The sequence below is a fragment of the Amborella trichopoda genome, chromosome 12 (genome assembly GCF_054954075.1).
Source record: "Amborella trichopoda isolate Santa Cruz 75 chromosome 12, AtrichopodaSantaCruz75HAP2 v2.0, whole genome shotgun sequence".
Classification (NCBI taxonomy): Eukaryota; Viridiplantae; Streptophyta; class Magnoliopsida; order Amborellales; family Amborellaceae; genus Amborella; species Amborella trichopoda.
Window position 1 is genome coordinate 63501 of NC_142347.1, and position 25595 is coordinate 89095.

At 35.1% G+C, this 25595-nt stretch overlaps 1 protein-coding gene and 1 pseudogene across 49 annotated transcripts; both read left to right on the forward strand.

Annotated features, from left to right (window-relative positions):
- The first annotated feature begins 1324 nt into the window (after positions 1 to 1324).
- Positions 1325 to 23284, forward strand: LOC105420129 (uncharacterized). 49 transcript variants are annotated; one of them, XR_016046481.1, is made up of 9 exons: positions 1336 to 1465; positions 2190 to 2281; positions 3690 to 3794; positions 4241 to 4325; positions 5117 to 5144; positions 5899 to 5948; positions 17172 to 17334; positions 21764 to 21800; positions 22023 to 22041. XR_016046481.1 is itself a non-coding variant. In XM_088854530.1 (8 exons), the coding sequence occupies exons 3-6, from the start codon at positions 3701 to 3703 to the stop codon at positions 5945 to 5947; spliced, it is 318 nt and encodes a 105-aa protein (XP_088710656.1). In that variant the 5' UTR covers positions 1336 to 1465; positions 2190 to 2281; positions 3690 to 3700; the 3' UTR covers position 5948; positions 21764 to 21800; positions 23191 to 23284. The 49 variants fall into 49 exon arrangements, 29 of the variants coding, with proteins under 29 accessions (XP_088710640.1, XP_088710641.1, XP_088710661.1 ...); XR_016046480.1 differs by lacking the exon at positions 22023 to 22041 and having other exon boundaries at positions 21764 to 21899; XR_016046484.1 differs by lacking the exons at positions 21764 to 21800; positions 22023 to 22041 and adding an exon at positions 20682 to 20887 and having other exon boundaries at positions 5837 to 5948.
- On the forward strand, positions 23147 to 23847 carry LOC148779344 (cyclin-D3-1 pseudogene; annotated as a pseudogene).
- Positions 23848 to 25595: the final 1748 nt, after the last annotated feature.

A 25595-nucleotide genomic window follows, 5' to 3' on the forward strand; every position in this document is an offset into this window, starting at 1 on the left:
ATGAAAAATTTAATGAGCCTATATTCTTTTGCAATAACATATCAAGTCTTGTTGTCGCCTTTTGCAGCTTTATGTGCATGATGAAAAATTTAATCAGCCTATATTCTTCTGCAATAACATATCAGGTCTTGTTGAGCCTGTAAGGATAACTAAGGTCTAATATTCTCTGGTCATTCTTCTTTTGTCATTCGATACCTGAAGAGCTTCCCAATCCCCATATGTTTTCGTTTAGCATGTGTCAAAATGTGTCTTAAGTGTCTAACTATTTCAGGTAGTACCTGAAGATCAACACAGGGCTCTCTATCCAACTCATTCTTTCAAGATTTTATTCAAGGAAGGTGGTTGTGGAACCTTTGTTCCACGCTTTTTCAATTTGATAGCATCCGTGAGGCAGTATAATCAACATTTGACTTATGCTTCTTCGAATGATCACACACCTCGCGTGTATCATTTACAAGAAAACCAAACTCCAATAGATGAAATGATGAGACATGCGCAAACAATAGCGCTCTAGCATCATTACTGAGTTTCATTTTGTTTAATTGGCCTAATTTGACGTCTCATAAATGCTAGTGAGAGGATGGGTTTTTAGAGAGAGATTGGGTTTTTAGAGAGATATAATAATTTTTAGAGAGAGAAAGAGATTGGTTTTTTAGAGGGAAAGAGAGAATGAGTTTTCAGAAAGAGAAAGAGAAAGAGATATTGGGTTTCTAGAAAGACAAAATTTGTTTTAGAGAGAAAGAGGGATTGGGTTTAGAGAGAAGGGTTTTTAGAGAGATTTGGGTTTTAGAGAGAATGTGTTTTTATGGGTTTTTAGAGAGATTGGGACTTTATAGAGAATGTGTTTTTTAGAGATAGAAATAGAGATTGGATTTCAAGAGCGTGTGAATGGGTTTTTAGAGAGAGAAGGAAAGATTGAGTTTCTAGAGAGAGGGGTTTTAGAGAGAGATTGGGTTTCTAGAGAGAAAATAGGTTTTTAGAGAGAAAAAGAGAAATGAATTTTTAACGAGAGAATGAGTTTTTAGAGAGGAAAAAAGCGAATGGGTTTTTAGAAAGAGACACCTAATCAGAATAAGATTAGAAAATGTTTTCCAGAAAAGATTTTCTAAAAATTATTCTAAGAAAACAATTTTTTAGAAAATCTTAAATCGTTTCTTAGAATTATTTTAAGAAAACACTTTCTAGAAAACATTTTTTTAGAAAATAATCTTTTATAGAAAATATTTTCTTAGAAAAAGAAGATTTTCTAAGAAAATGTTTCTTTAGAAAAGATGTTTTCTAAAACTTATTCTAAGAACAGATTTTCTAAGAAAAGATTTTTCAAGAAAATGTTTTCTAAGAAAAGATTTTTTTAGAAAATACTTTCCAAGAGAGAGAGAAAGAGATAAAGAGAGAGTAACCTCTGAGTGAGGCATCTGCATCAAGCATTTGCCACAGATGAAGTGGGATGCCTCATTTATCTGAGGTATATTTGAGGACTAATTTTTTTTTCTGTATCTTTTTTCCAATGGTTCTTAAAAAATCGTTTGAATTCTTGAGATGGTTATTTAGAAATAGTTGAAATTTTATAATTCTGAATCTCTGTGAAATTTCAAACATAAAATCTTTAGTCATTTTCTTTGATAAATCTTTAGTCATTTTCTCCGAGTGATTTCTATAATGGTAAAAATTACCTTTTCTGATCATTATTCTCCGAGCTTTTCTGATCATTAGTCTCTAATTCTCTATCTCTATTTAGTTTCTCTCTCTAAGATTTGTTATCCTGGTTTCTAGATTTTTCATTCATTTGTTGCAATAATCTTTGGGTTGAAAGGGAGATATTGGAGAAAAGCGATTTATTCGATGCCTCAGGTTGTCATCACACGCAAACTTATCCCATAAGCAAACTGGTTTAATCGCTTTGTTTATCTTATTTTTCTCTCATCTTTGTATTTATTTACTTTTAATTTTCTGTGCATTTCCTCTGAATTCAACTTTGTGTAACAACTTGATTTCTTAGTTTAAAGAGAGGCATGGATTGTCATAACATTCCCAACTTCCAATGCTTCATGTCCCTTTCAATTTTCTTTTCACCAATGATTTAGCCCACTTTAGAGAGAGAGATGATGTTCTAGGAAGCTATTGGTAATGCTTCTTACTGTTTTTTCTTCTTTGTCTTCTTCTATTAACATTGTGCTAAATTGAAACAGAAAATGAGAATGAGAAGAGATCTTCATATGATTCTGTATTTTTGGCCACGCCCCAATTGATCCAGACAAACGTAAGGATCCATAAACCTCAGGTACATTTCAGTTGCGTTATTTTCCTCACTGGTCAAGTCTTTGGGCTTCTTTGATCTGTACAAATCGAACCTCTGAACCTCATGTTTTACCCTCTTATTGCTAAAGTTTTCTTGCTTTTGGTCTTATTTCTGTGTTTTTGGGGATTTTCTGAGTTTTAGTAGCTGAAATGGAGGTTGAGAAGTTGCAGGCTCTGGGATCACTTGAGGTTCATGCTGAATTTCTCTGGTTTTTGTCGGTGACTTGATTGTGACTGGATTTGTACTTTTTTAGGTAGGGTTGATGCTGTTGAGCTTCAACTTCTAGTGGTTTTCTTGAGCTTGATTGGAGCGTGATTTGAGATTTTGATGGCGAGCTTTTTTTGGAGTTGTTTCTTTGCTTTTCTAGGGTTCTAGGGGTTCGAATTGTTTTTTTCTAGGTCTAATTTTGTGGTGTCCTAGACTACAAATCAAACATCCTTGCCATTTGGTTTTGTTTCATTGTTAGAATTTAGAAGGGGTACAATCTAACTTTTAGTTTCATCCCTCTTTTTTTTAAGGATTTTGTGAGTTTTAATAATGGTGCTGGCTGAGAATTTGCAGGTCATTTGATCACTTGAAGTTATTGGTGAATTTGTGGTTATTGTATGTAATTTGGCTTATGATTTAACTGGATGTCTGTATTGTGGCTTCTTTTAGTGTGTTTCTATGGTTTCCTGTGTTGAAGTTCTATTTCTAGGAAGGACTCTTTTGTGGTGCATTCCTATGTAATTTTCATGCTAACATTTTGATTTGATATTTTACTTAGTAGGGTTTATCCAGGATTTAGGGGTCAGAATTGTGTTTTCTAGGTCTAATTTTGTGGTTTTTAGTATTTTTAATTCCCGTTTTCATGGTAAGGTTATAGTCTTGCTTTCCCATCTCTGTTCTCTGTTATCTAGAAATTTCTGTTCAGTTTTGTAACAAAAGCAGATGAGACTTTGCTGGTTATAAGATCACACTAGGTCTTTACGGAGTTTATTTTATTTTTTGTCCATGCGTTTATGTCTATGATTTGCCAGTGTGTTTGGATTTGGACATCTTGGTATTTTTTTAGGATATGTATTGTTGAAGTTATGCTTCTAAGGCTTCTCTTGTGTTTGCTTATCAAGTATTTTCTTTTCCTTTTTTTTTGGTATATGTATTTTTTAATAGAAAGGCCATCTTTTGGAGAGTCTAGAGTTCTTATGGGGTTTAGGGAATGGAATTGTGTTTCTAGGGCTTATTTCATTGTTTCCAGTGGAATTTTCTCCTTTCTCCTCCCCCCCACCCGTGGAACGCTTAGTTGTCAAAGATGATTTCAGATCTCAGACGCTTAAAATTTTTATTGATTATCTTGCTCATTTAGCTTTTTAAGTGCTTATGATTAGCTTCTTTTTTTTTTCTTTTGCAGGGAGGGACGCTATGTCCTACAAAAGTCAGACTCAAGCTTATGGGAATTCAGAAGAGCAGAAAGGAGGAAGAAGAATCTCAGAAACTCAAGATCTTGATGACCAAGGTGAATGCAAAAACTTTATATGCATTTTTCTTTTCTTTTTTTCTTTCGTTCTTTTGTTAAGAATTTGGTTTTGGAAGATAAAGTTCCTTTTGCTTGTAGTTGCCCTTTTTCACCAGTAAGATACCCTTAACTGCCTTTTCTCTCTCTAATCTATCCTTTGTTTTCTTTCTCTCTCTTTCTGAATCTTGCATTTTGTATGCTCAGTCTTATTTACAGAGATTGTAATGGTCTCTCTCTCTCTCTCTCTCTCTCTCTCTCTCTCTCTCTCTCTCTCTCTCTCTCTCTCTCTCTCTCTCTCTCTCTCTCTCTCTCTCTCTCTCTCTCTCTCTCTCTCTCTCTCTCTCTCTCTCTCTCTCTCTCTCTCTCTCTCTCTCTCTCTCTCTCAGAATACCCATTAGGCCATAACTTGTTTTGTTTATTCTCGTATCTTTTACATTCTATTTCAGTCTTGCGCGCCCATATACAAAATGGATACATATATTTACAAATGTCAAAAGCATGGTGTTGCTCCATTCAGAGTAAAATGGAAAGGTATGGGGTTCTACTAGCCTTTGTTAATCGATTTCTTGAAGTGATTTATTGATGGTGACAAATCTTTTTGAATTTTTTTTTTTTTTTTTTTTTGAGAGAGAGCAAGAGCTCCACCTCAATCTCCACCTCGATCTCTCTCTAAGAGCTAGGCTTCAATCTCTATTTCCATCTAGACTTCAACAATGACGAGCTTGAGAAAGCTCAATCTAAGGCCTGAACCAACCAAAGAGAGAGAGAGATTGTCGTCAAGGGGAAAAAAAGACGGTTGAGGTAGAGACAAACCCAACGGCCATATGTTTGTTGAGGCCCATTAGTTTGAATTTTGAAGTGTTGTTTTTCCCTTCTTCTCCTCCTCTTTGTTCTTCTCTTCTCTTTGTGCTTTCTTTCTGCTTTAAAACCCTCGGAGCAAGTGATATTTTCCCTTTCTCTTTCCTCCTCTTTGTGCTTTCTTTCTGCTTCAAAGCCTTTGTTAATCGCTTTCTTTCTACGATTCTCTTGTTGTTCCATTCTTGCTCTGCAAACCTTTCAGGGATTTCTTTTGGTTTATCTTGCTTTGCTTTTGAAATTTTGAGGCGCCTTATTTATGGTTTATCTAGTTTTCAGGGTTTCTTTTTGAAGGTTTATGCGACTGATTTGTAGCCATAAGCTTGGATTTTGGAATTCAACGGTTTGGGGGTTCATTGTGGTGATTCATCTAGATATTTAGGTTTATCTAGGCTGTTTTTTTTTTTTAACTATTTATTGGTCTTGGTGTTTATTTGCCTGCTATATACATTGGACTGGACATCTAGCCCTATATCTACAGAAGAGATTTTGAAGGTACTATAGATCTTGCTCTCTAGTCTGAAAATGGCAGCCATAGTTGCATCAGCTACCATTTCCTTGAATTTGAGTACTTTTTTTCTTTTGAAGTAGTACTTTTTTAGCATGTAATTGTTAGTTGAATTTTTTCTTAATTTGTATGTTGATGATAATTTGTTTTTTATTAACTTCTTTATTTATTTTCTTTAGAGTGGTAGTTTACCGGTATTATGTTTAGGATGTGATTGTTCTTATAAATGATTTAATTTAGTCTATCTTTTCATGGATTTGGGTTTAGTTGTTACTCCTCTCACTTAAAGTAGAACATACGTAGCTTCATTGAAATTTAGTTGTAGGTTCATATGGTGTGCTGTGAATTATGAGTAAAAATGGTGTGTTTCATTTTTTTAACTTAAAAATGCCAGTTACTATAAAGCCTATTTGTGTGACATTCTTCATTTTCTTTGTTTATTTTTGGCTGTTTAATCAGTCCATGAGTGAGGGTTTGACTTGAAATGTAATTTTCATTCAGTTGTTTTCTCCATTCTTCACTTTCATTTCTCAACTTTTGTTTTGTTTTGTCCTTTTATGTTTCTCATTTTTGGTTTGTTTCTTAAAAATGGTTGTCTCTATGGTCCATTTTCTCATATTTCAAGTTGTTTATCATATTTTATTATTCTTCCTCTTTTTTTTCGTGAGGGTTTTTTTAGGCTGGATTTGTGTTTCTGCTTGACTGGTTGTATGCTAAAAGAGGTCAAGTTCCTTTGTCTAGTGCCTGGCAACACTGGAAAGACAACTCTTCTACATATGTTGGAGAATGAGGTAATATACTTGCTATGGATTTTACTGATTTGATGTGTTTGTCTTGTTTGCATTATTTATTGATTGTGCTTTCTTTTGCATGATTTATTTCAAATCTTGTTTAAGTTGCGCAAAGAATGGAATTCTTTGATGAACAAAGAAAAGAATTCTTTGTATTGGTCGTTCATTTGTGAGTTAGTTATCCAGGGCTTTCTTAAATAAGCACCTGAAAGAGACAAACTGTAAAATAGGCAATCATTTCTCTATAGCAATATTTAGTTATAATCTAAGTGATACACCTACTTAGCAAGATTAACTAGTTTTAAACTATAGAATAAGCAATCATTTCTCAGTGCTACTACTTGTAATTTCCTGGTAATCATTTCTAAACCATTAGAAGTGATTGGTGCAAAGTTGCTCTCCATGTGCAGCAGGTTTTTACCACATTATGTTTCATGTCCAACCGTATTGTGGTTGTCTGGGCAACATGCATTCAATCAATAAATGCACAATTAAAAGGCATACTTGGTCTATGAACCATACTGTTAAGTTTCATTTATTGAGAAGTAGAAAAAGAAGCTCTAAAACCTTATCCGATGATATATGATAACACATTCAAAAAAAAAAAAAAAACACTCATCGGATGATATAATGTGGCTATACTTATTGAGCCATCATATGATATTTCCCATAAATATGAAATATCACTTTATAATCTATGAGTTCTCTAATATCCATTGTTGATGTGATAGACGCTTAAGAACCTATCCAATTTACCTTAGTACATGTTTGTGATCATTGAACCCAACAAAAGGACAAATTTTCCAGAAGCTGAAAATTATTTTCTTGTGATTGTATTGAGTTGTTCGATGTGTTAGATGATGGGCAAAATAGGGGACACGTTTCATTTGGAACTTGAATTTTGTTGCATTCTAAAACTTGTTTTCTCCTTAGGGTGCTTAGAATCCAAAGATGACTTGCTTCTCTTCAACTTTTTCCACGTTAATTAACTTGGTGTTTCACAATATTATAAAATCAAGTGGTCCCTTATGTAGATAGTTTGTCATTCAGATTCTCATGTTGGTTTTGTTAGCATTAACATATTAACATATACAGTTGTTATCAGTGTATACACCCTAGTGTTGATTTGCGAGTCAGTTTTTTAGGATTTTCTTATTTTTGCCCTCAAAAATTTGAGGCTTGCATGTTTCGCACATTTCCTTAATGTTTCATTTCGATTTTCGAGTGATATATTTTCTACAATTATGCACATGATTTAAGGTTATGTTAGTTGTTCACATCTTTTCTTATATCACGCTGATGATTCTTTCGATTATGGTCTTTTACTCTGGCTGTGTTTGTCTCACGTTTCACAATATTCTTTTTTTTTCTACTTTATTATGTATTTTCTCACATTCTTAAATGCTTTGTATGGTGGTGCCATTTATTATGTCTGAATCATTTTTTTTATTTTTTGGTACTGGTTTGAATAGTTTCTAGATAGAAAATTTTTTGCCTTTAATGAATGTCTCTAGAATCTAGATCCATTGGGTACTTTCTCTTGCATGGACCAAAAGATGCATCTCTCTCACTCATTTCACATTTATTTGTGTATGTGAAGTGTGGACATATAAGCATGTCTTACATATTTAGTCCATATGAGAGAGAGAAGAGCTAGCTTATTTTTGGCGTATGGAGCTTTTGTTGAGTTGGTTTGTTGGAACTTGAACATGTTTTGGACTCGAAACTCATTTAAAATGGATTGTCACCTCATTCCTTTAATGATAATGTACTTTTAAAATTTAGTAGGTATATCATTCACCATTGGTGTGTGTTAAAACTTGGTACACCATGCGAGCATTCGTCATCCACTACACCGTAACCATTAAACCCATTGATCCAAATTGATTGTTGGTGTGGACATATAAGCATATGTCTTACATATGTAGTCCATATGAGAGAGAGAGAAGAGCTAGCTTATTTTTGGCGTATGGAGCTTTTGTTGTGTTGGTTTGTTGGAACTTGAACACCTTTTGGACTCGAAACTCATTTAAAATGGATTGTCACCTCATTCCTTTAATGATAATGTACTTTTAAAATTTAGTAGGTATATCATTCACCATTGGTGTGTGTTAAAACATGGTACACCATGTGAGCATTCGTCATCCACTACACCGTAACCATTAAACCCAGTGATCCAAATCGATTGTTGGGCATTGCACAACTACGCAGATAAAGGATAATGCCATATAAAGTGATACAACTAACTTAGCGCGATCAACTAGTTTTAAATAGTAGAATAAGCAACTATTTATTGGTGCTTGTAACCCTTAGCAATCACTTCTACTAATAAAGGTGAAAAGTTGTTCTCTATGTAGAGCAAGTTCTATATGTAGAGCAAGATCTTCCCATGAGTTACAAAATAAATGTGTTCTCTAGAGGGGTTAACGTCCTTTTATAGAGAGCACATTTATTTTGTAACTTTCACATTCATGGTCTATAGGAGTTGAGATCCAAGTGCAACTCCTGCCTTAAATCCCTTAAGTGCAACTAATTAGGATTAACAAGCTGTCACCAAATTGTTAATCATATGTAATGAGCTAAACCTGTCATTAGTCAACTAAAGACTCACATAATAGGATGTCATCCAAGCATTCCCACAATTTGATAAAAGATATTTATAAATTAATTAAACTTTGTATTTTTATAATATCAAAACAAATTCTTACAAGGAATCAAATTCCAAATGCACCACTGGGTTTTTCCTCTAGTGCAACATCCTATTAAAGCTCAAAAATAGATCCAAGTATATGGCATTGTCTCATGCTAACCAATGGGATTTCACATATACTGCAACATGGCTTTTGTACCATATTATATTTTATCACATTCTTAAATGCTTTTTATGGTGATGCCATTTATAATGTCTGAATCATTTTTTTTTTTTTTTTGGTACTGGTTTGAATAGTTTCTAGATAGAAATGTTGTTAACATTCTATTTTATCTAAATAGCATGAAATCAATGCACTTTGAATGTGAAAAGTATTTGGAAGGTTTCAATTACAAAGCTTTTATGGTAAGTTTTTATTGCCTTAAATTAGAAATTTGTTCGCATTCTATTTTATCTAAATAGCATGAAATCAATGCACTTTGAATATTAAAAGTATTTGGAAGGTTTTAATTACAAATATTTTATGGTAAATTTTTTATTGCCTTAAATTAGAAATTTATTCACATTCTATTTTATCTTAACAGCATGAAACCAATGCAAATCAGTATGTGGTCCTATTTCAAAACATAAGTCTCTCTCTTTTTCAAAATTTAAGTTTTTCTCTCTACTTAAAGATAAGTAAGTCGCTCTCTTCAATAAACACGAAGGACGCATTCATTAGCTTGTCATTTACACCATGGTCTATGAACCACATGAACACCATCATCCCCATGTCCATGACCATAGACATCATCGAAAAGTTGCGTTGATGTTAATACTGTAAGACATTATTTTATATTTTAGCTAAACCTCTTAATGCACAAAAGGCAGTTTGCGTAATTTTAGGCAAAGCTCAATATTCATTCATCTAATCATTTGTATGAAAATATATGGAGAGGAAAAGAGAGATATACTCTCTCATTTGCTATGTACGAAAGAGAAAGTTGGTGTTCACTATTTACTTTTTTATTTCTAATATAGCCCTCTAGCAATTATACATATTATGACAAGACAACTATTCCAAGTTCATGGTGATCAATGCTTATGAATATTCCAAGTTCAACAATATATGTATATTTGTGATAGTATATTTTTCCTCCCTTATTTTTTTACAAGATTATGCATTACAATATCCTTGAAAAGTGTAAGCCTATTGGCCATGTTGTGTAAGGATATTTTGTTTGAATTAATCATGTTGTTCGTTATTTTTAACCTAGTTGTGACTTATTTTATTTATTTTGCTTACTATTCTTCTTTATATTTAGAAAACTAAATTTGTACCCATGAGGATGCGATGCTAAGCTATTATTTTTCATTGAGATGTAGTAATCATTGGCACCTTATAGTGCTCTGTGTATATCACATAACATTAAAAATCTTTAATGACATATCATGTTAGATTGAATTATCGTATTGTTGATAGCTATTCATTGGATAATGGGTGTAAATCATCATTACCAAATTAGAATTGAATTTGTTATCTCGATGGTGATCAATGCACATTAAGAAAGTCACTGAATTGCTCATTCAATGAGCATTCTCAATGCCTTGAAGAGGACTCGAACCTCCACCACCTAAAGCTTTGTCAAATTATATTGTTCTTATTATTTTGACCTATGATTCGAATCTGTGCTTTGGACTTAAAGACCAGTGGTAGATGACATGTTTGAGAAACATGCGGAAGCAATGGGCCTTTTTTTTTCTCTTGGCTAAAAGATAGATGTAAATAAAATCCAACGTGTTGGTGAATAATTGGTAAGGTATATGAGAAATCCCATGTAGGTAGCATGAGGCAATGCCATATACAAAACTATTGATGCCAAGAAATCCAAATGTGGTGTATGACCATATTGGCAGGGTATATATGAAATCCCATGCAAGTAGTATGAGGTAATGCCATATACAAAGTTGTTGAGGCCATGAAATCCAAGTGTGGAGTATGACTACTTTGATGGGGTATATGTGAAATCTCAGGCAAGTAGCATGAGGCAATGCCATATACAAGGTTGTTGAGGCCAAGAAATCCAAGTGTGGTGTATGACCACTTTGACAGGGTATATGTGAAATCCTATGCAAGTACCGTGAGGCAATGCTATACACAAAGTTGTTAAGGCCAGGAAATCTAAGTGTGGTATATGACCACATTGGCAAGGTATTTGTGAAATCCCATGCAAGTAGCATGAGGCAATGCCACATATAAGGTTGTTGAGGCCAGGAAATCCAAGTGTGGTGTATGACCACGTTGACAGGGTATATGTGAAATCCCATGCAAATAGCGTGAGGCAATGTCATATACAAAGTTGTTGAGGCCAGAAAATCTAAGTGTGGCGTATGACCACATTGGCAAGGTATATGTGAAATCCTATGCAAGTAGCTTGAGGCAATATCATATACAAGGTTGTTAAGGCCAAGATATCTAAGTGTGGTGTATGACCACATTGGCAGGGTATATGTGAAATCCCAAGCAAATTGCATGGGGCAATGCCATATATATGGCTATGGAGGCCAGGAAATCTCAGTGTGGTGTTTAACTACACTAGCTGGGTATATGAAAATCCCATATGGAAAGCATGAGGCAATGCCATGTACAAGAAGTCAAAGGGCCTTCAGGCCAAGTAGGAGTCGTTGGAAATGTGGCCTATCAGGCCCTTTTCTCTCGAAAATTTATTTTTTTCAATAATGGTACAAAAGCCATATTGAAGTATATGTTAAATCCCATGTGGTTAACATACTTGGATATAATAGGATGTTGCACTGGAGGGAAAACCCAGTGTCACTGGAGGAAAAACTCAGTGGTGTGTTTGGAATTGGATTCTTTGTAAGAATTTGTTTTTATATTATAGATATACAAAGTTTATTTAATTTATAATATCTTTTATCAAATTATGAGAATGTTTGGATGACATCCTATTATGTGTCTCATTAGTGGACTAATGATAGGTTCAGCTCATTACATAAGATTAACAGTTTGGTGACAACTTGTTAATCCTAATTAGCTGCACTTAAGGGAATTAAGACTGGAGTTACACTTGGATCTCAACTCCTATAGACCATGAATGTAAGAGTTACAAAATAAATGTGTTCTCTATAAAAGGAGGTTGACCCCTCTAGAAAAGATAGAGAAAAGTATAGAAAAATAGAGATGGAAGGTGAATGAGATTCACCAAAGATGACTCTCAAGGTTACCTGTCACCACATGGCTTGGTTTATAGGATCCAAGTAATTTTTTTTTTTTCAATTTTATTTATTTATTATTATTTTTATTGGGACTAACATCGTTGTCGTGGATGGAAGCGCTGCTCGGCCTTAAACTGCACTCTATGTTAACGATTATTTACGGAAAATAGAGAAACTACATAAAAATAACTAATTTATGCTCACCATGCTCCATAATCTCGTGGGGTATAAAAATCCATCTGCTCGTTTTTGGAATCCCAAATCCTCAGTTTGCACTATTGAGTGTACGACACAACATAGTTCCTCGAAGGTAGCCCACATTTATGTCTTGCTAGCCTTCCGAAACAAGAATTCTGACACTTTTTCCATTCAGAGATCTGTTGCTGCTTCTCTTGTTCCCACTACACAATGTGCATGCCAAACCTGTCCCCACCTGTGCCCATCTTTCGGGATTCCTTTGATTCCTCCCTGCTGCGCCTTTATACATGGAATACGTACTAAAAAGAATTCAAAATGAGAAGTAGTCACTCCAAACATAGAAAATTGAAACAAAACAATGAGCATTAGCGAGAGAAATAATGTTGCTCATTAGCAGCCACAATATCAGGATACTAAAGGCTAGCAGGTCTATTGCACAGTAGGATGGATCGATTTTGGCATTACTACAGAGCATTGCATTTGGCCTAAAGCCTATTGCAAAAAAAAATTATTTATTTTTTTTTTATGATAATGTTAACTAAATTTTTTTCATGGTTCAATCACAAAAAAGTACAACCATTTTCTTTTGGAGTTTGCATAGCGTGGCTGAACATGGGCCATGTATACCCAATCTGATGGGCATCCCACAATTGTATATAAAATTCACAAATCACTTTGACAAACTTCAGTTACGATCTAGGCCAAGTAGTTTTATATAGCCAATCTTGGTCCGTACCCAAGTCATAAAAAAAATGATTTCGCACTCCAATCATACCTAGCCAGGGGTCATGAAATTGTAGTAAAGAATTGAGGATATTGTTAATTGATGGAGCTTATTATGGTGTCTTTATTGTCTTGTGGCAACCCTATATTAGTGAATTTTGTTATCATGGAATGAAACAACATGTTGAAGCCCTTGATAACGATCCACTTCTTGTATTTTTGTGAATAATGTGTGCATAGGTATGTTTAAGATGGTATGTAACTATGTGCATTTGATTTCATTTTAGGTGTACATTAAGAAATAATCAACATCATATGACTCTGTTTGTAGACATGAATTTTGTTTTGGTCATTTTTGACCTGCTTGTTAGATTTAATCATAACCTGATGAGCAATTGGTAAGATGCATAATAGCTTTTATTTTAGTTGGAATTCTTATTTCCTCTTCCCAATTCTATCATGATATCTATTGAATTTTTCATTTGGCCCATGGGATCATTGGATCTGGAGTCATTTCATTTTGATTTGTCATATGCATGATGATATTGTGCACCTCATGAGTTTGGCAGTATTTAATCTGCTTATAGAACATGTGAGTAGCTGAATGGATTAGATGAATCAAAGATGCAGTTTTTAGACATGTTTTGGTGTGTGGCTCTACCACTACATCCGATTAATCTGTTGACGCTTCTGACCCGATTAATCTGTTACTGCTTCTGACACACCAGTAGACAATCTGGTGAGGCTCACCAAGTACGTCATTTTTTGGTGACAAACATGGAGGCATTTACCTATTCACATCTCGAAATCTTTTTTATGTTAGTTTTTCTTATTTTTCTATTACTTTAATTATGTGTAGATACGTTGGTAAAAGAATAATATTTATAATTTTAAAATTCATGTTTTATTCTTTTTAAGATGTTTAAGATATTAAGAACTTTTTGTGGTAATAGTACTAAACTGGAGCGTAATATTTTGTATGTACCACCAATGATTGAGAGGAAGATAGATTTCTAACCCCTCTCGAGTGGGATCATGAGTTCCCTGGCACCCACTCTCTGATGCTTCCCAATCCCACCTCAAATCATAGACTTATCGTGCTAGATACCCAGTCCCTCCTCGAGGGCCTAAGCCTTTTCGCTTTGAGCTGTCTTGGCTCTATGAGCCCGGCTTCCCCTCTCCTGCCTGTAACCATTGGGAGTCCTTCTCCCCCCTTGTGAATGGGTGGGCCGGTTTTATCTCATAGAAAAAGCTTCAAATGCTCGAAGTTTCCTGAAATCATGGTGCTCACAGCTCCCTGGAAACTTATGATACCAAAAAGACTCCCTTTTGAGGTCTAAACACTGAGACTTCATTGAAGAACTTAGACATCTCTCCCCTTCTGAGCTGGATTCTCGATCCATCCACAAACATGATTACCAATGCCTCCTAAAGAAAGAAGAAATTTATTGGGCTCAGCGGGCCAAAGTCAAATGGCTCAAGCTTGGCAACCAAAATACAATTTACTTCCACAAGATAGCCAACTGTTGAAGAAGGGAGAACTCTATTACCCACTTCAAGATGGGGGACTGGATTGTTGACTATCCCAATCTCATTGAGGCAGCGGCTGTCGAATATTTTTCCAAGCTTTTTTCTTCCCCTTCTGGTCCTAGGCCAGTAATGGCGGGCCTCTCCTTCTCTTCTATTTCTTCCTTATCTGCAGCCTCTTTGGAAAGCCCTATTTAAGAGGACAAAGTACTCCAGGCCATTAAAGATCTCAATGGAGACCAGGTCCCCAACCCTGACAACTTCCCCATAGCCCTCTTCGAAGTCTTTTAGGATACCCTTAGAACTGATATCATGGCTTTCTTTTCTGAATTTCACTCTCGAGCCACTATCCATAAGGCGATGAATGTCACTTTCATTGCCAAGATCCGTAAGAAAGAGGGAGCAGAAGAGCTTAAAGACTTCAGACCCATTAGTCTGATTAATACTTCCTACAAGATTCTCTTGAGGGCCTGGCTTCCCACCTAAAACGTGTCCTTGGTCAGGTGATCTTATCATCCCAAGGGACCTTTGTGAAGGAACGCTAGATTCTCAATGGGGCTCTAATAGCACACGAATGCATACATTCTCGCTGTAGTGCAAAAATTCCAAGCTTGGTAATCAAAAATCTTATGATCATTTGGACTGGGAAATTCTTGATGAGACTTTGTCCAAACTGCCATTTGGTGGAGATGGATCCCAGGGTGTATTTCAAAACCCTAATTTTCGGACCTTATTAATGGCACATCTAAGGGTTACTTTCATGCTTCGAGAGGGGCTCTGCCAAGGGGACCCCCTTTCACCCTTACTACTTACCATAGTGGCTGAGGTGTTCAGTGCCTCACTATCTATATCAATTATAATATATATTATATAATATTTATGTTATCTCATTGTATTATATAATTTAAGAAATATAATATAATGAAAAGATATATATTAATATATTATTACATATTAAATAATATATAATTATTATTTATAAACTAATATATAATAAATAATAATATTATTTATAAAATATTATATAATAAGTAACAATACTATTTATAAGATAATATATAAATTCCTTCGTCTTCCCTTAACTTCTTTCAACAAAGTACCGTATTTGATGATAAGAGAGAGATCTACCGTTTTATTCGATTAACGGAGGTTAGGATAAAGGGAGTAGCATTGAGAGCAAGAATGGTTTTGGCTTTAATAAACTTTTTTTTTTTCAGATGAATTGTTTTGTGCGGGCCAAAGGTATAAAGCATCAATCTATCTTAAAGAGGGAGGCAAATAGATGGTTCATTTAAAAACAATTGAAACTAACGATCTAAATGTTTTTTTAATAGAATTATTATTTTAAATTTTTAAAATTTATTTATTTTTTCATATTCATGATCCCCATGTTTTCAAAAATAAATTCATTGAAGCGTCTGCATTTCTACATTTGCGGGCTTAACTGCATGCTAACCGCATCAATTTTTATATATTTAAATATTTTTTATATTTTTATATTTATTTTAATTTTTATCTAGTCCTCTATTGGCTTTTTGGCTCCTCTTGGCTAACTCCAGCTCGGCTATGGCTATGAAGAAAGAGGTAATAAACAATCTAGTTGAGAGAGAGAAAATAAAAGGGAAAGAGATGACACATAAGCAAAGAATTGGGATATGGAAACCCTAATTAACTTATAAAAATTTGAAGATTGTCTATTTCTGATTTTTTGACAACAATTTGTAGCCAAAATGAAAAAAAAAGATCGTTTAATTTGGGAATAAAAAATGATGTCCAAAATTTGTCTGATGTTCTAAAATTTCACTGAAATTCCACAATATCGCTATTTCAAAATTTCAATGAATTTCGTTAATTTCAAAATTCCACAAATTTTCTTGTAGAAACGTAAATGGTTTTTTTTTTCGTTAATGGTTTTTTTTTTCGTATTTTAACTATTTTATTTTATCTCACTATCTCGGCTCGGCTTATATAGGCTTGGCTCAGCTTCACTTGGCTTACTTCGGCTCAGCTCAGATAGAGTTGCTAGGCATTTATCGGCTCATTTGAGCTAAAAGCAGTCAAAATTTAATTCAACCAAGCCGACATGAGCTGAGCCACGCCAATGTAAACTGAGCTAAGCCTACACAAGCTAAGCCGAGCCGTTTTAAGCCGAGCCGAGCCGAGTGTAGTGCATATCACATGGCCTGTTTTATCCATAGAGCCTTCCTCACACAACATCTTTCACCCATGGATGTGGCACCATTACTCTAATGGTTGCTTTCACTCAATTAGAGCCACACTCCCAAGAGTGCAAAAATATGAGTACCTAAACACATATGAATATATGAGAGCGGAAATCAAAAAACCATGCTGCAAGGCTTTTAAAGGCGATTTATTCAGCTTCCAATGCACTCATGCCATACGAATTACACTATTCTTCATATTACATGTTCATGTTTGACCTTTGCCCTGATAGAGCTTTTGTAATACTTTATATTTTGTATCTCGTTTCATTTGTGCTTCTCATACTTGGAATATTGGATTTCTGTTCGTTTCCTATATTTTAATGGAAACTGCTAAATGCCTTCTCTCTGTTGAAAATGCAATTAGTGGAATACTGAAGCGAGCTTCTAATGGGGAGGGAGCCTTCAATTGATCACTTTTAGTATCAGAATGTTGGTCCACTTTTTGGGCATTGTCATAGATTTGGTGCGGTTATTTTTTGTGCATGGTTCTTTGATACTGCAAACATGAATAAAACACCCACTTTACTCATTTAAAAAACAAATCAGAAAAGGAAAAAAAAGACGGAACTATAAATCAAGACCAAATTTCTTGTTAATGCTCCTGGAATGACTGCTTCATATAGACACAAGTATAACTTGAACTTTTTCATTAATGTTAACTAATGGCTTTTCTTATCCCGCTAGGCTTGCAAGACCTCACCTTGTTTCTAGCACTAGAAGGGCAAGTGAAGGTTTTAGCAGATTTGGAGGAAATGCTACACAAAGGGTGCGAAGCCAATAAGTCCACTAATGCCCAACATAGCGTGCTCCCATGATGCGGTTAGACTGTTTAGGACAATAGAGGCTGGTATGTTGTCTCGGATTGTGTTCCCGAATGTGTCTTTTATGAAGATATTCATTTTTATTAACATGCTCGGTGACCAAGTCTATTTCTTTCACCCTTCAAGAATTGTACTTTTCTAGTTGGAGTTGAACTTGGGTCTTAGAGTTAATCTCATATTTTTCAGGAAAGGCACCCATCATATTTTCGACGATGTAGTCCGCTACAACTCTAATCAAATTGCCCTCCATGAAGCTTGACATTATTGTCCTTTCTACTTTGTCATCTTCTAGCCATTTTGCTAATATTCTTCTAGCATGGCCATTGGCATTAGGTTTTATAATAGGAGGATCAGGTTCAAGTACATCACCACCCTAGCTTGAAAGCATACATATCTTCTTTTTTTTTTTTTTTTTTTTTTTGAAACACACAAAAATTTGTTCTATTAATTGTTTCTAGCAATGGTACCAGATCGTCAACTAAAAGTTCCATGACCACCCTATAACCACACTTTGGACTTCAAGCCAACCCAACAAATCCATGATGCACGTCTCCCATGCAATGGGCTCGTGGTTAGCCTATCAAAGATAACTAAGGCATAGAGGGACCATGGATAGCCATAGATCCCACGTGACCACTCCAAGGAAATTTGTTCTATTAATTGTTTCTAGCAATGGTACCAGATCGTCAACTAAAAGTTCCATGACCACCCTATAACCACACTTTGGACTTCATGCCAACCCAACAAATCCATGATGCACGTCTCCCATGCAATGGGCTCGTGGTTAGCCTATCAAAGATAACTAAGGCATAGAGGGACCATGGATAGCCATAGATCCCACGTGACCACTCCAAGGACAAGTTTGTTGTCACAAAGATCAAGAACTGCATAGGAGTGTCCTGATCTCTTTCTTCAGTGCAAGGGGAGTCCAACTACATGCAAACAAAGAACCAAGTACGCCTCTCTTACCCATTTTCGTCCAATGTCATTGTCATGCTTCCGTGCTGCATAGCATGCCATGCAGAGGCCTTTAGGCACTCACATTTACGAGCCACCATCTCATTGTACAATAGGGTCTTGGTTTCCTCTTGTCCTGCTTTGCTCAATAGAGCCTTGGTTTCCTCCTGGCTCAGCATCCACCACCTGGATCCTCTTTGGCTGTGTGTATTACAAGGGCTATACACATCCACCACCCTGGATCCTCAAAGTCAATGCCTTTTCACATGTCAAGGCGAGAGTGATGGAGCCCCCTGTGTCCTAGAGAGAGCATGTATGACCTGGAGGTCACCTGGCACAGATTATAGCATCCATGCTTTTATGGTTTTTGTTTGATTATTTAGTTTGGATTACAAGCTTGAACATGCATGATAATATACTAGAATCAGCCCTGATTTTCCAGGACTGTGCCTCTTATTTGCATAATAGATTGAGCATTAAAGGCATTTCTGTTGGCTATAAAAAATTGGTGGGGAAACACCCTTGTGAATATATTTTAAGATGAAAACAACCTTGCATTAATGCCTATTTTGGTTTCAAAGTTACTATTCACTCTTTGAAGTGTGCCAAAATTTGGATATGAAATTCTGCAATTTTCCAGAAAAATGCTTGCTCTGTAAATTGAACTTTTCATTGACTTATATATATCCAAATGAGCTCAACCCAAGTTTAAATGAAAGATGGGTAAGTCCCCTTTAAAAATTAATTTGGTGGCAGAGTGAAATTCCCTGTAAATTGGGAGATAGATCAAAGTTTCCAAAATACTATCACCTGAAATTCTGAATTTTTTCAGAAAAATGCATGCTCTGTAAATTGAACTTTTCATTAACTTATATATATCCAAATGAGCTCAAACCAGTTTTAAATGAAAGATATGTATGTCTACTATGATTTTTCTGTTTAAGCTCAGTTGAAATTCTTTACATATTCGGAGCTATGTCTCTGTTTATGGGAACATGTCACTATTATCAGATTACAGCAGACTTCAGAAGTTTCGTTCCTATTGTACTAAGCCTTCGACTAGTCAAACGGGGTCCAAATATTTTCAAACCACCTCCTTTTGAAAGATATGTGTGTCTACTTTGAAATTGGTTTTGAAATCATATCAAAATTTCATATAGATTAGAAGTTATGCCTCTATTTATGGGGACATATTATTGTAAGGAATTTCAGAAATTTCAGGATTGTAGTCCATTTTACACTGAGCCCTTGACTGACCAAATGATGCTCAAATAACTTCAAGTTTCCTTTGATTGAAAGATATTTATGTCTATTTCAAGTTGATGTTAAGATTGAGTTGAAATTTCTTATGAATTGGATACCATGCCTTCTTTCGCATATGTGTATCACTGATGGAAATGGTAGTGAATTTCTGAATAAAGCTTAAACCTTTCATAAAGAGATTGAAATTTTCTATCATGAGGCACTGAATATGCATGTTTATGATACTGTGAATGCGCCTAAATTCTTGAAGAATAGCAAAGCATGAGTGAATGAATGCTTGAATATGCATGTACACAGTTGTAATTTGATGTGTTATGATATGACTGTGATACTGACCACTACGTCATGGGACACACATTGGTAGCGGGATACTGTTATGATATGACTGTGATACTGACCACTACGCAATGGAACACCCATTGGTGGTGGGATACTGTTATGATATAATTGTGATACTGATCACTACGCAATGGGACACCCATTGGTAAGGGGATACTGTCATGATAAGAAAGTAATATCGGCAGTTAAGATCTTGCCCCGACCCCAATGATAAGAATGGGGTTGGGATATGGATATGAATATCCGGGAGGGTCGCACCCCCCCAGGATCTATACTGGTACTCTACATTGGGTCACAAAGCGGTAGTGTGATGCCCCCCTCACCTGAAAGGCATAAAGAGAGGGTCGTGTCTTGCAAGGCCACTGTCTATTGAAAACCCCAAAACACGTTGGGGATTGTATGCGTGTGTGAAGACATTCGAAAATAGGATACCCATTTGTCATAGTCTTCCCTCCTGAGTGAGGGTAGAAGTTCCAAGTTACAGAATTAGCTTGGCCTGAGCGATGAGACTTCTACTTTAGGAGTAAGCAACTTTAGATTCTGCCTATGTGCATTATTATGTGTTCTGTCTGAGTTTATGACCCGTCATTGTGATAAGAGATGGAGTGACTGGTAGCTCATGCATTATGTAATGTCCTGATATCTGAACTCTACTCCTTACACTGCTAAACAATTGTGAGAAATGACTCCACTTTGTGACACCTGTATAAATTGTGGGCACTGTCTATAATTATCATTTGTTATAGGCCGGAATGCAATGGTGATGATCTACTTACTGGGCTTTGAGCTCACCCCTTTTATTTTCCCTATGTAGAGTGATAACCAACAGTTCTACTGCGGGCAGCTGGACACTTGTGGCAGGTGCTTAAAGCTCAGGGTTTAGCAATAGCAGGTGTCTAGTGGCGGTGCCACAGAGTTGTTTGATGAAGTGATGAAATTTTGTTGTTAGGCCTGTAGTACGTTGAACATAATTGTAAAGAATTTTTGGAGAATGTATATGTATAAAATGGTTTTTCTCTACTCAGTTGTGTAACTTTGCGTTTGTGTTTACCTTCTTTCGTGGTTTGCTTTAATTGCGCCTTTCTATAAGCGTAGTGCCACTCCTACCTAAGTGGCATTCGCCACCTCTGGTCGCGATCCCGCACTCGCCCTCTAACATGTACGGTAGGGGTTAGGGCACGGGATCGTGACAATTATTCTCTTGGCATAGGTAAGTTGATTATAGCATCCATGGTTTCATAGTTTTTGTTTGATTATTTAGTTTGGATTACAAGCTTGAACATGTATGATAATATGCTGGAATAAGCCCAGATTTTCCTGGGTTGTGCCTCTTATTTGCATGATAGATTGAGCATTAAAGGCATTTCTGTTGGCTATGAAAATTGGTGGGGAAAAACAACCTTGCATTAATGCCTATTTTGGTTTGAAAGTTACTATTTACTCTTTGAAGTGTGTCAAAATTTGGATATGAAATTCTTCAATTTTCCAAAAAAATGCATGCTCTGTAAATTGAACTTTTCATTGACTTATATGTATCCAAATGAGCTCAACCCAGTTTTAATTAAAAGATGGGTATGTCCCCTTTAAAAATGAATTCGGTGGCAGAGTGAAATTCCTTGTAAATTGGGAGATAAATCCGAGTTTCCAAAATACTGTCACCTGAAATTCTAAAATTTTCCAGAAAAATGCGAGCTCTGTAAATTGGACTTTTCATTGACTTATATATATCCAAATGAGCTCAAACCAGTTTTAAATGAAAGATACGTGTGTCTATTGTGATTTTGCAGTTTAAGAGAGAGATCTATTGCTCTATTCGATTAACGGTGGTTAGGATAAATTGAGTAGCATTGAGAGCAAGAATGGTTTTGGCTTTAATAATTTTTTTTTTGTTTGCAGATGAATTGTTTTGTGCGGGTTGATATGCGGTTCAAAGGTATAAAGCATCAATCTATCTTAAAGATGGAGGCAAATACGTAGTCCATTTAAAAACAATTGAAACTAACGATCTAAATGTTTTTTTAATAGAATTATTATTTTAAATTTTCAAAAAATATTTATTTTTTGATATTCATGATCCCCATGTTTTCAAAAATAAATTTATTAAGTCGTCCGCATTTCCTCGCATGCTTGCCGTTGCTTTTTCATCTTGGCAAAGAGAGAGGTGGGATCTTTGTTGGGGGAGAGACGCACGCAAGAAATTTTGATGTGGAAATTGAATGCCGCAAAATTCAACTCCAAGTTGAATTTCTAAATATTCAGATTTTTTAGCATTATTTGAATCTTAAAAGAGATGATTGGACTCCATCAAACAAGGCATGTAAATTTTTAAAATTAAGAGTTTTTTAGATTCTATATTGTCTTATAATATAACAATATTAGGGTGTTATCAAACAGTCCCTTAGTGATTCATGATTGATAGAATTGATTATGTTATGTAAATATTGAGATTGTTATTTAATCTTGTGGTATGAAATTCAATGCTATACTTTGTTGTTTATGTGAATTGAAATCTCATTGGATTATTATGATCAAGTGTATGATGTATATGAGACATTGTGATACATGATGAGGATGAAGAATGAAGATGAAATTATCATGTAATTTTGATATAATAAAGAATTTTGAGTGCAAGTCATGTAAAATGTCGTAGCAATGTAAATTGTATTGAGTTTAATTGTATTTTTAAGTAAAGGATTCGTAAGGGACCTATTAGTGTTGAAGTTTTATTATTCAAATGTGTGTAAACCAAGCTTGTGGGCTGGAATGTGGTTTTGTATCGAGATATTCATAAATTTAAACCCTTGACTTTTAATATGATCAAAAAGTTTTTTAAAAGATTACGTATCTAGCCCCTTGGTCTTATACCACCAACAGGAAGGTGGGTTTCTGATAAAGCTCTCTTTTTTATGGTTTTCATAGATTTCTTTGGTTTTTGTTTTGTAACATTTGTTTGGGTTGGAGTTTTGGGTTTTTAAGGGTTTTGTTTGGGGTTCTATAGGTTCATGGCCATTACAGCTTTCAGCCACTCTACTTCGTACGTCTTTGTAAATTATCTGGATCGATTCTTATCTTGCTATAAACTTCCGATAAGTAGTGAACAGAGGAGGCCAAGATTGCTCCTTTTTTTCTTCATTGGTTTGTTTAATGATTGAGTTATAGGTGTTTTGTTTTGGGTTTTTGCTTTATTGATTGGTTTCGCAGTTTTTTTATCATATGTAGTAAGGTAAAGCTTGGATGATACAATTGTTATCAGTTGCCTGTTTGTATCCGGCTACTAAGATGGAAGATGATGATGTGCCATTATCTCTTCATTTACATGTTAGGGAAGCGAAATATGTATTCTAGTCTCGAACGATTCTGAGAACAGAGCTTCTTGCACATAGCACCTTGAAGTGGAGAATGAAGTCTGTGACACCATTCTCTTTTGTTGATTACTTTCTTCATAAGATCAATGGCTCGATTCCTTAGCCCTGTGAGCTTGTCTCTGTAGATCAAGTGAAATAATCTTAAACACAATCAAAGGGACTGAGTTTTTGGAGTTCAAGCCTTTTGAGATTGCTGCAGCTGTAACCGTATCTGTATTTGAGGAATCCAAATCACTAGATTTCAACAACGCTCTTTCTTGTAGCCCCCATTTTGAAAATGGCAAGGTGTTGAGGTGCTATTGAACTTATTCAGAAAATTTTGTTGATTAAGAGTATTGGGTCAGTTTCATCATTGCCTTAAGAGTCCAATAAGGGTTCTTGCTTCTCCATGTCTAAGCTATAGAAATGATGATAAAACGGTTGGGTCTTGCTCTAGTTCGCATACCAGCCCTGCTAGCAAGAATTGGAAACTAAACTGAATTGTTGAAGGGACATGAAGGGGAGAAGAAAGAGAATTCAGGGGTCGTAGAATTGTGTCACATATGGTGGGGAATTAATGTTAACTAGGAGTTTTTGTGAGATGCACCATCTAATGCGTTCGTAATATTTAACTTATTCATTATCTAATGAGATGCAGTTATAGATGTAATGTAATTTTTTGAATAACTTATCTTGAGTCGTATGCATAGAGAGAGAGAGAGAGAAAGAGAGTGAGAATCATAATTCGACCTATAGAAATATCGAAAAATATGATTGGAACCGTCTAATTTATTGCTTATATTATTATCAACTTATTCCCAAAAAATCTTTTTTATTGGTCATGTAGTACTAGGGAATTATTAACTTATAGAATGACCGATTAAATTGCATTAATAGTAAATAACAAAAACCTAGTTTTCATCTTCAAAGTGCCAAATGGGATCTTTTTCATATACTGGGTTCTTATCTTCCAGGAACCAGCCAAACAACATTGTTTTCAAAATTTGCTTATACATATACTAGAATCTGCAAAATCATGAATTGAGAAAAACCCAGGATTGGCGTATCCTGGGACCCAAACGACCTTTTAATGAATGACAGGGTAACTAGTTGTACTCAGGGTGGCAACGGGTCTGGTCAGGGTGGGTTCCGGCTAGATCCAGACCTTGGATCCAAAGTTGGACCAATACCCATTCCTGTTGGGTCCCGGGTCTATTGCCACCATTACTATGAGCCGCCCCCCTGTTTTATTGTCATATACCCATATTATTGATAACAAGTTCATAATCATCTACCATTAGATTTCAAGCCGTATGAAAAAAGCTTGGGTGAGCCCTCTAGCTCATGGAATAGTATAAGCCCAACGGTCCAGATTGACTCTGGGCCGATCTAACGAGCACGAATGTTTGCTAATGTTTGAATTTTAAAAAATTTTCTACAAATCCAAATCACTTGAAATTTTAGGAATATGTTCTTCTCATCAAGTCACATCTAATAAAAATATAAAAATAATAATTCGTGGAAACAGTTGACCAAAATACCCCCAAAACCTTTTGGGGGTATTTTTGTCCATTTATTTCATGTACAATATTTTTTTTGCTATTTTTCGAATATTTACCTATTTTTGATGTACATATGCTCTAAATTTCAAGTGATATGGATTTTTAGAAAAAAAATTAAAATTTAAACACTATCGGATATTCATGATCGTCAGATAGGCCCAGATTCAATGTGGGTCGTTGGGCTCATTTTTTCATGTGAACTAGTGGGCTCACCATCTTCCTATATATATATATATATATATATACCCTAAACCCTATATATATATATGGGAAAAGTTTACATAGAGCCGAGGCTCTAAACCATCAAATTAGAGCCTACCTCAAAAAGTTCCCTAGATTAGGTTGTTTTGATGCCCAAATATCCTCAAATTGGTTATCTCAACATCAAGATGCATGGACATGAAAAAAAAATGGATTTCAAGTTTTTGAAATAGCGTATTTTATAACTCATTTTTGGACGGTCAATTTTCAAGTTTTCGTAGATCTATCAATCTACACTATTTTGATTTTCAATATTGATACCACATTTCTCGAAACTATTTGAAGATAGGCTCTAATTTGATTGTCTAGAGCCTAGGCTCTATACAAACTGCACCTATATATATATATATATATATATATATATAAAAAAAACTGGGATTTGCCCACTAGCTCATATGAATATATATATGTAAAAGTTTATTATATGTATTTAATAAATCATATATAATATGTAACATTTATGTTATATTATAATATTCTATATATTTAAGTAATATAATGTATTTATAAAATATATTATTATTTATGGAATAATGTTTATAATCGCTAATATCAATGTGT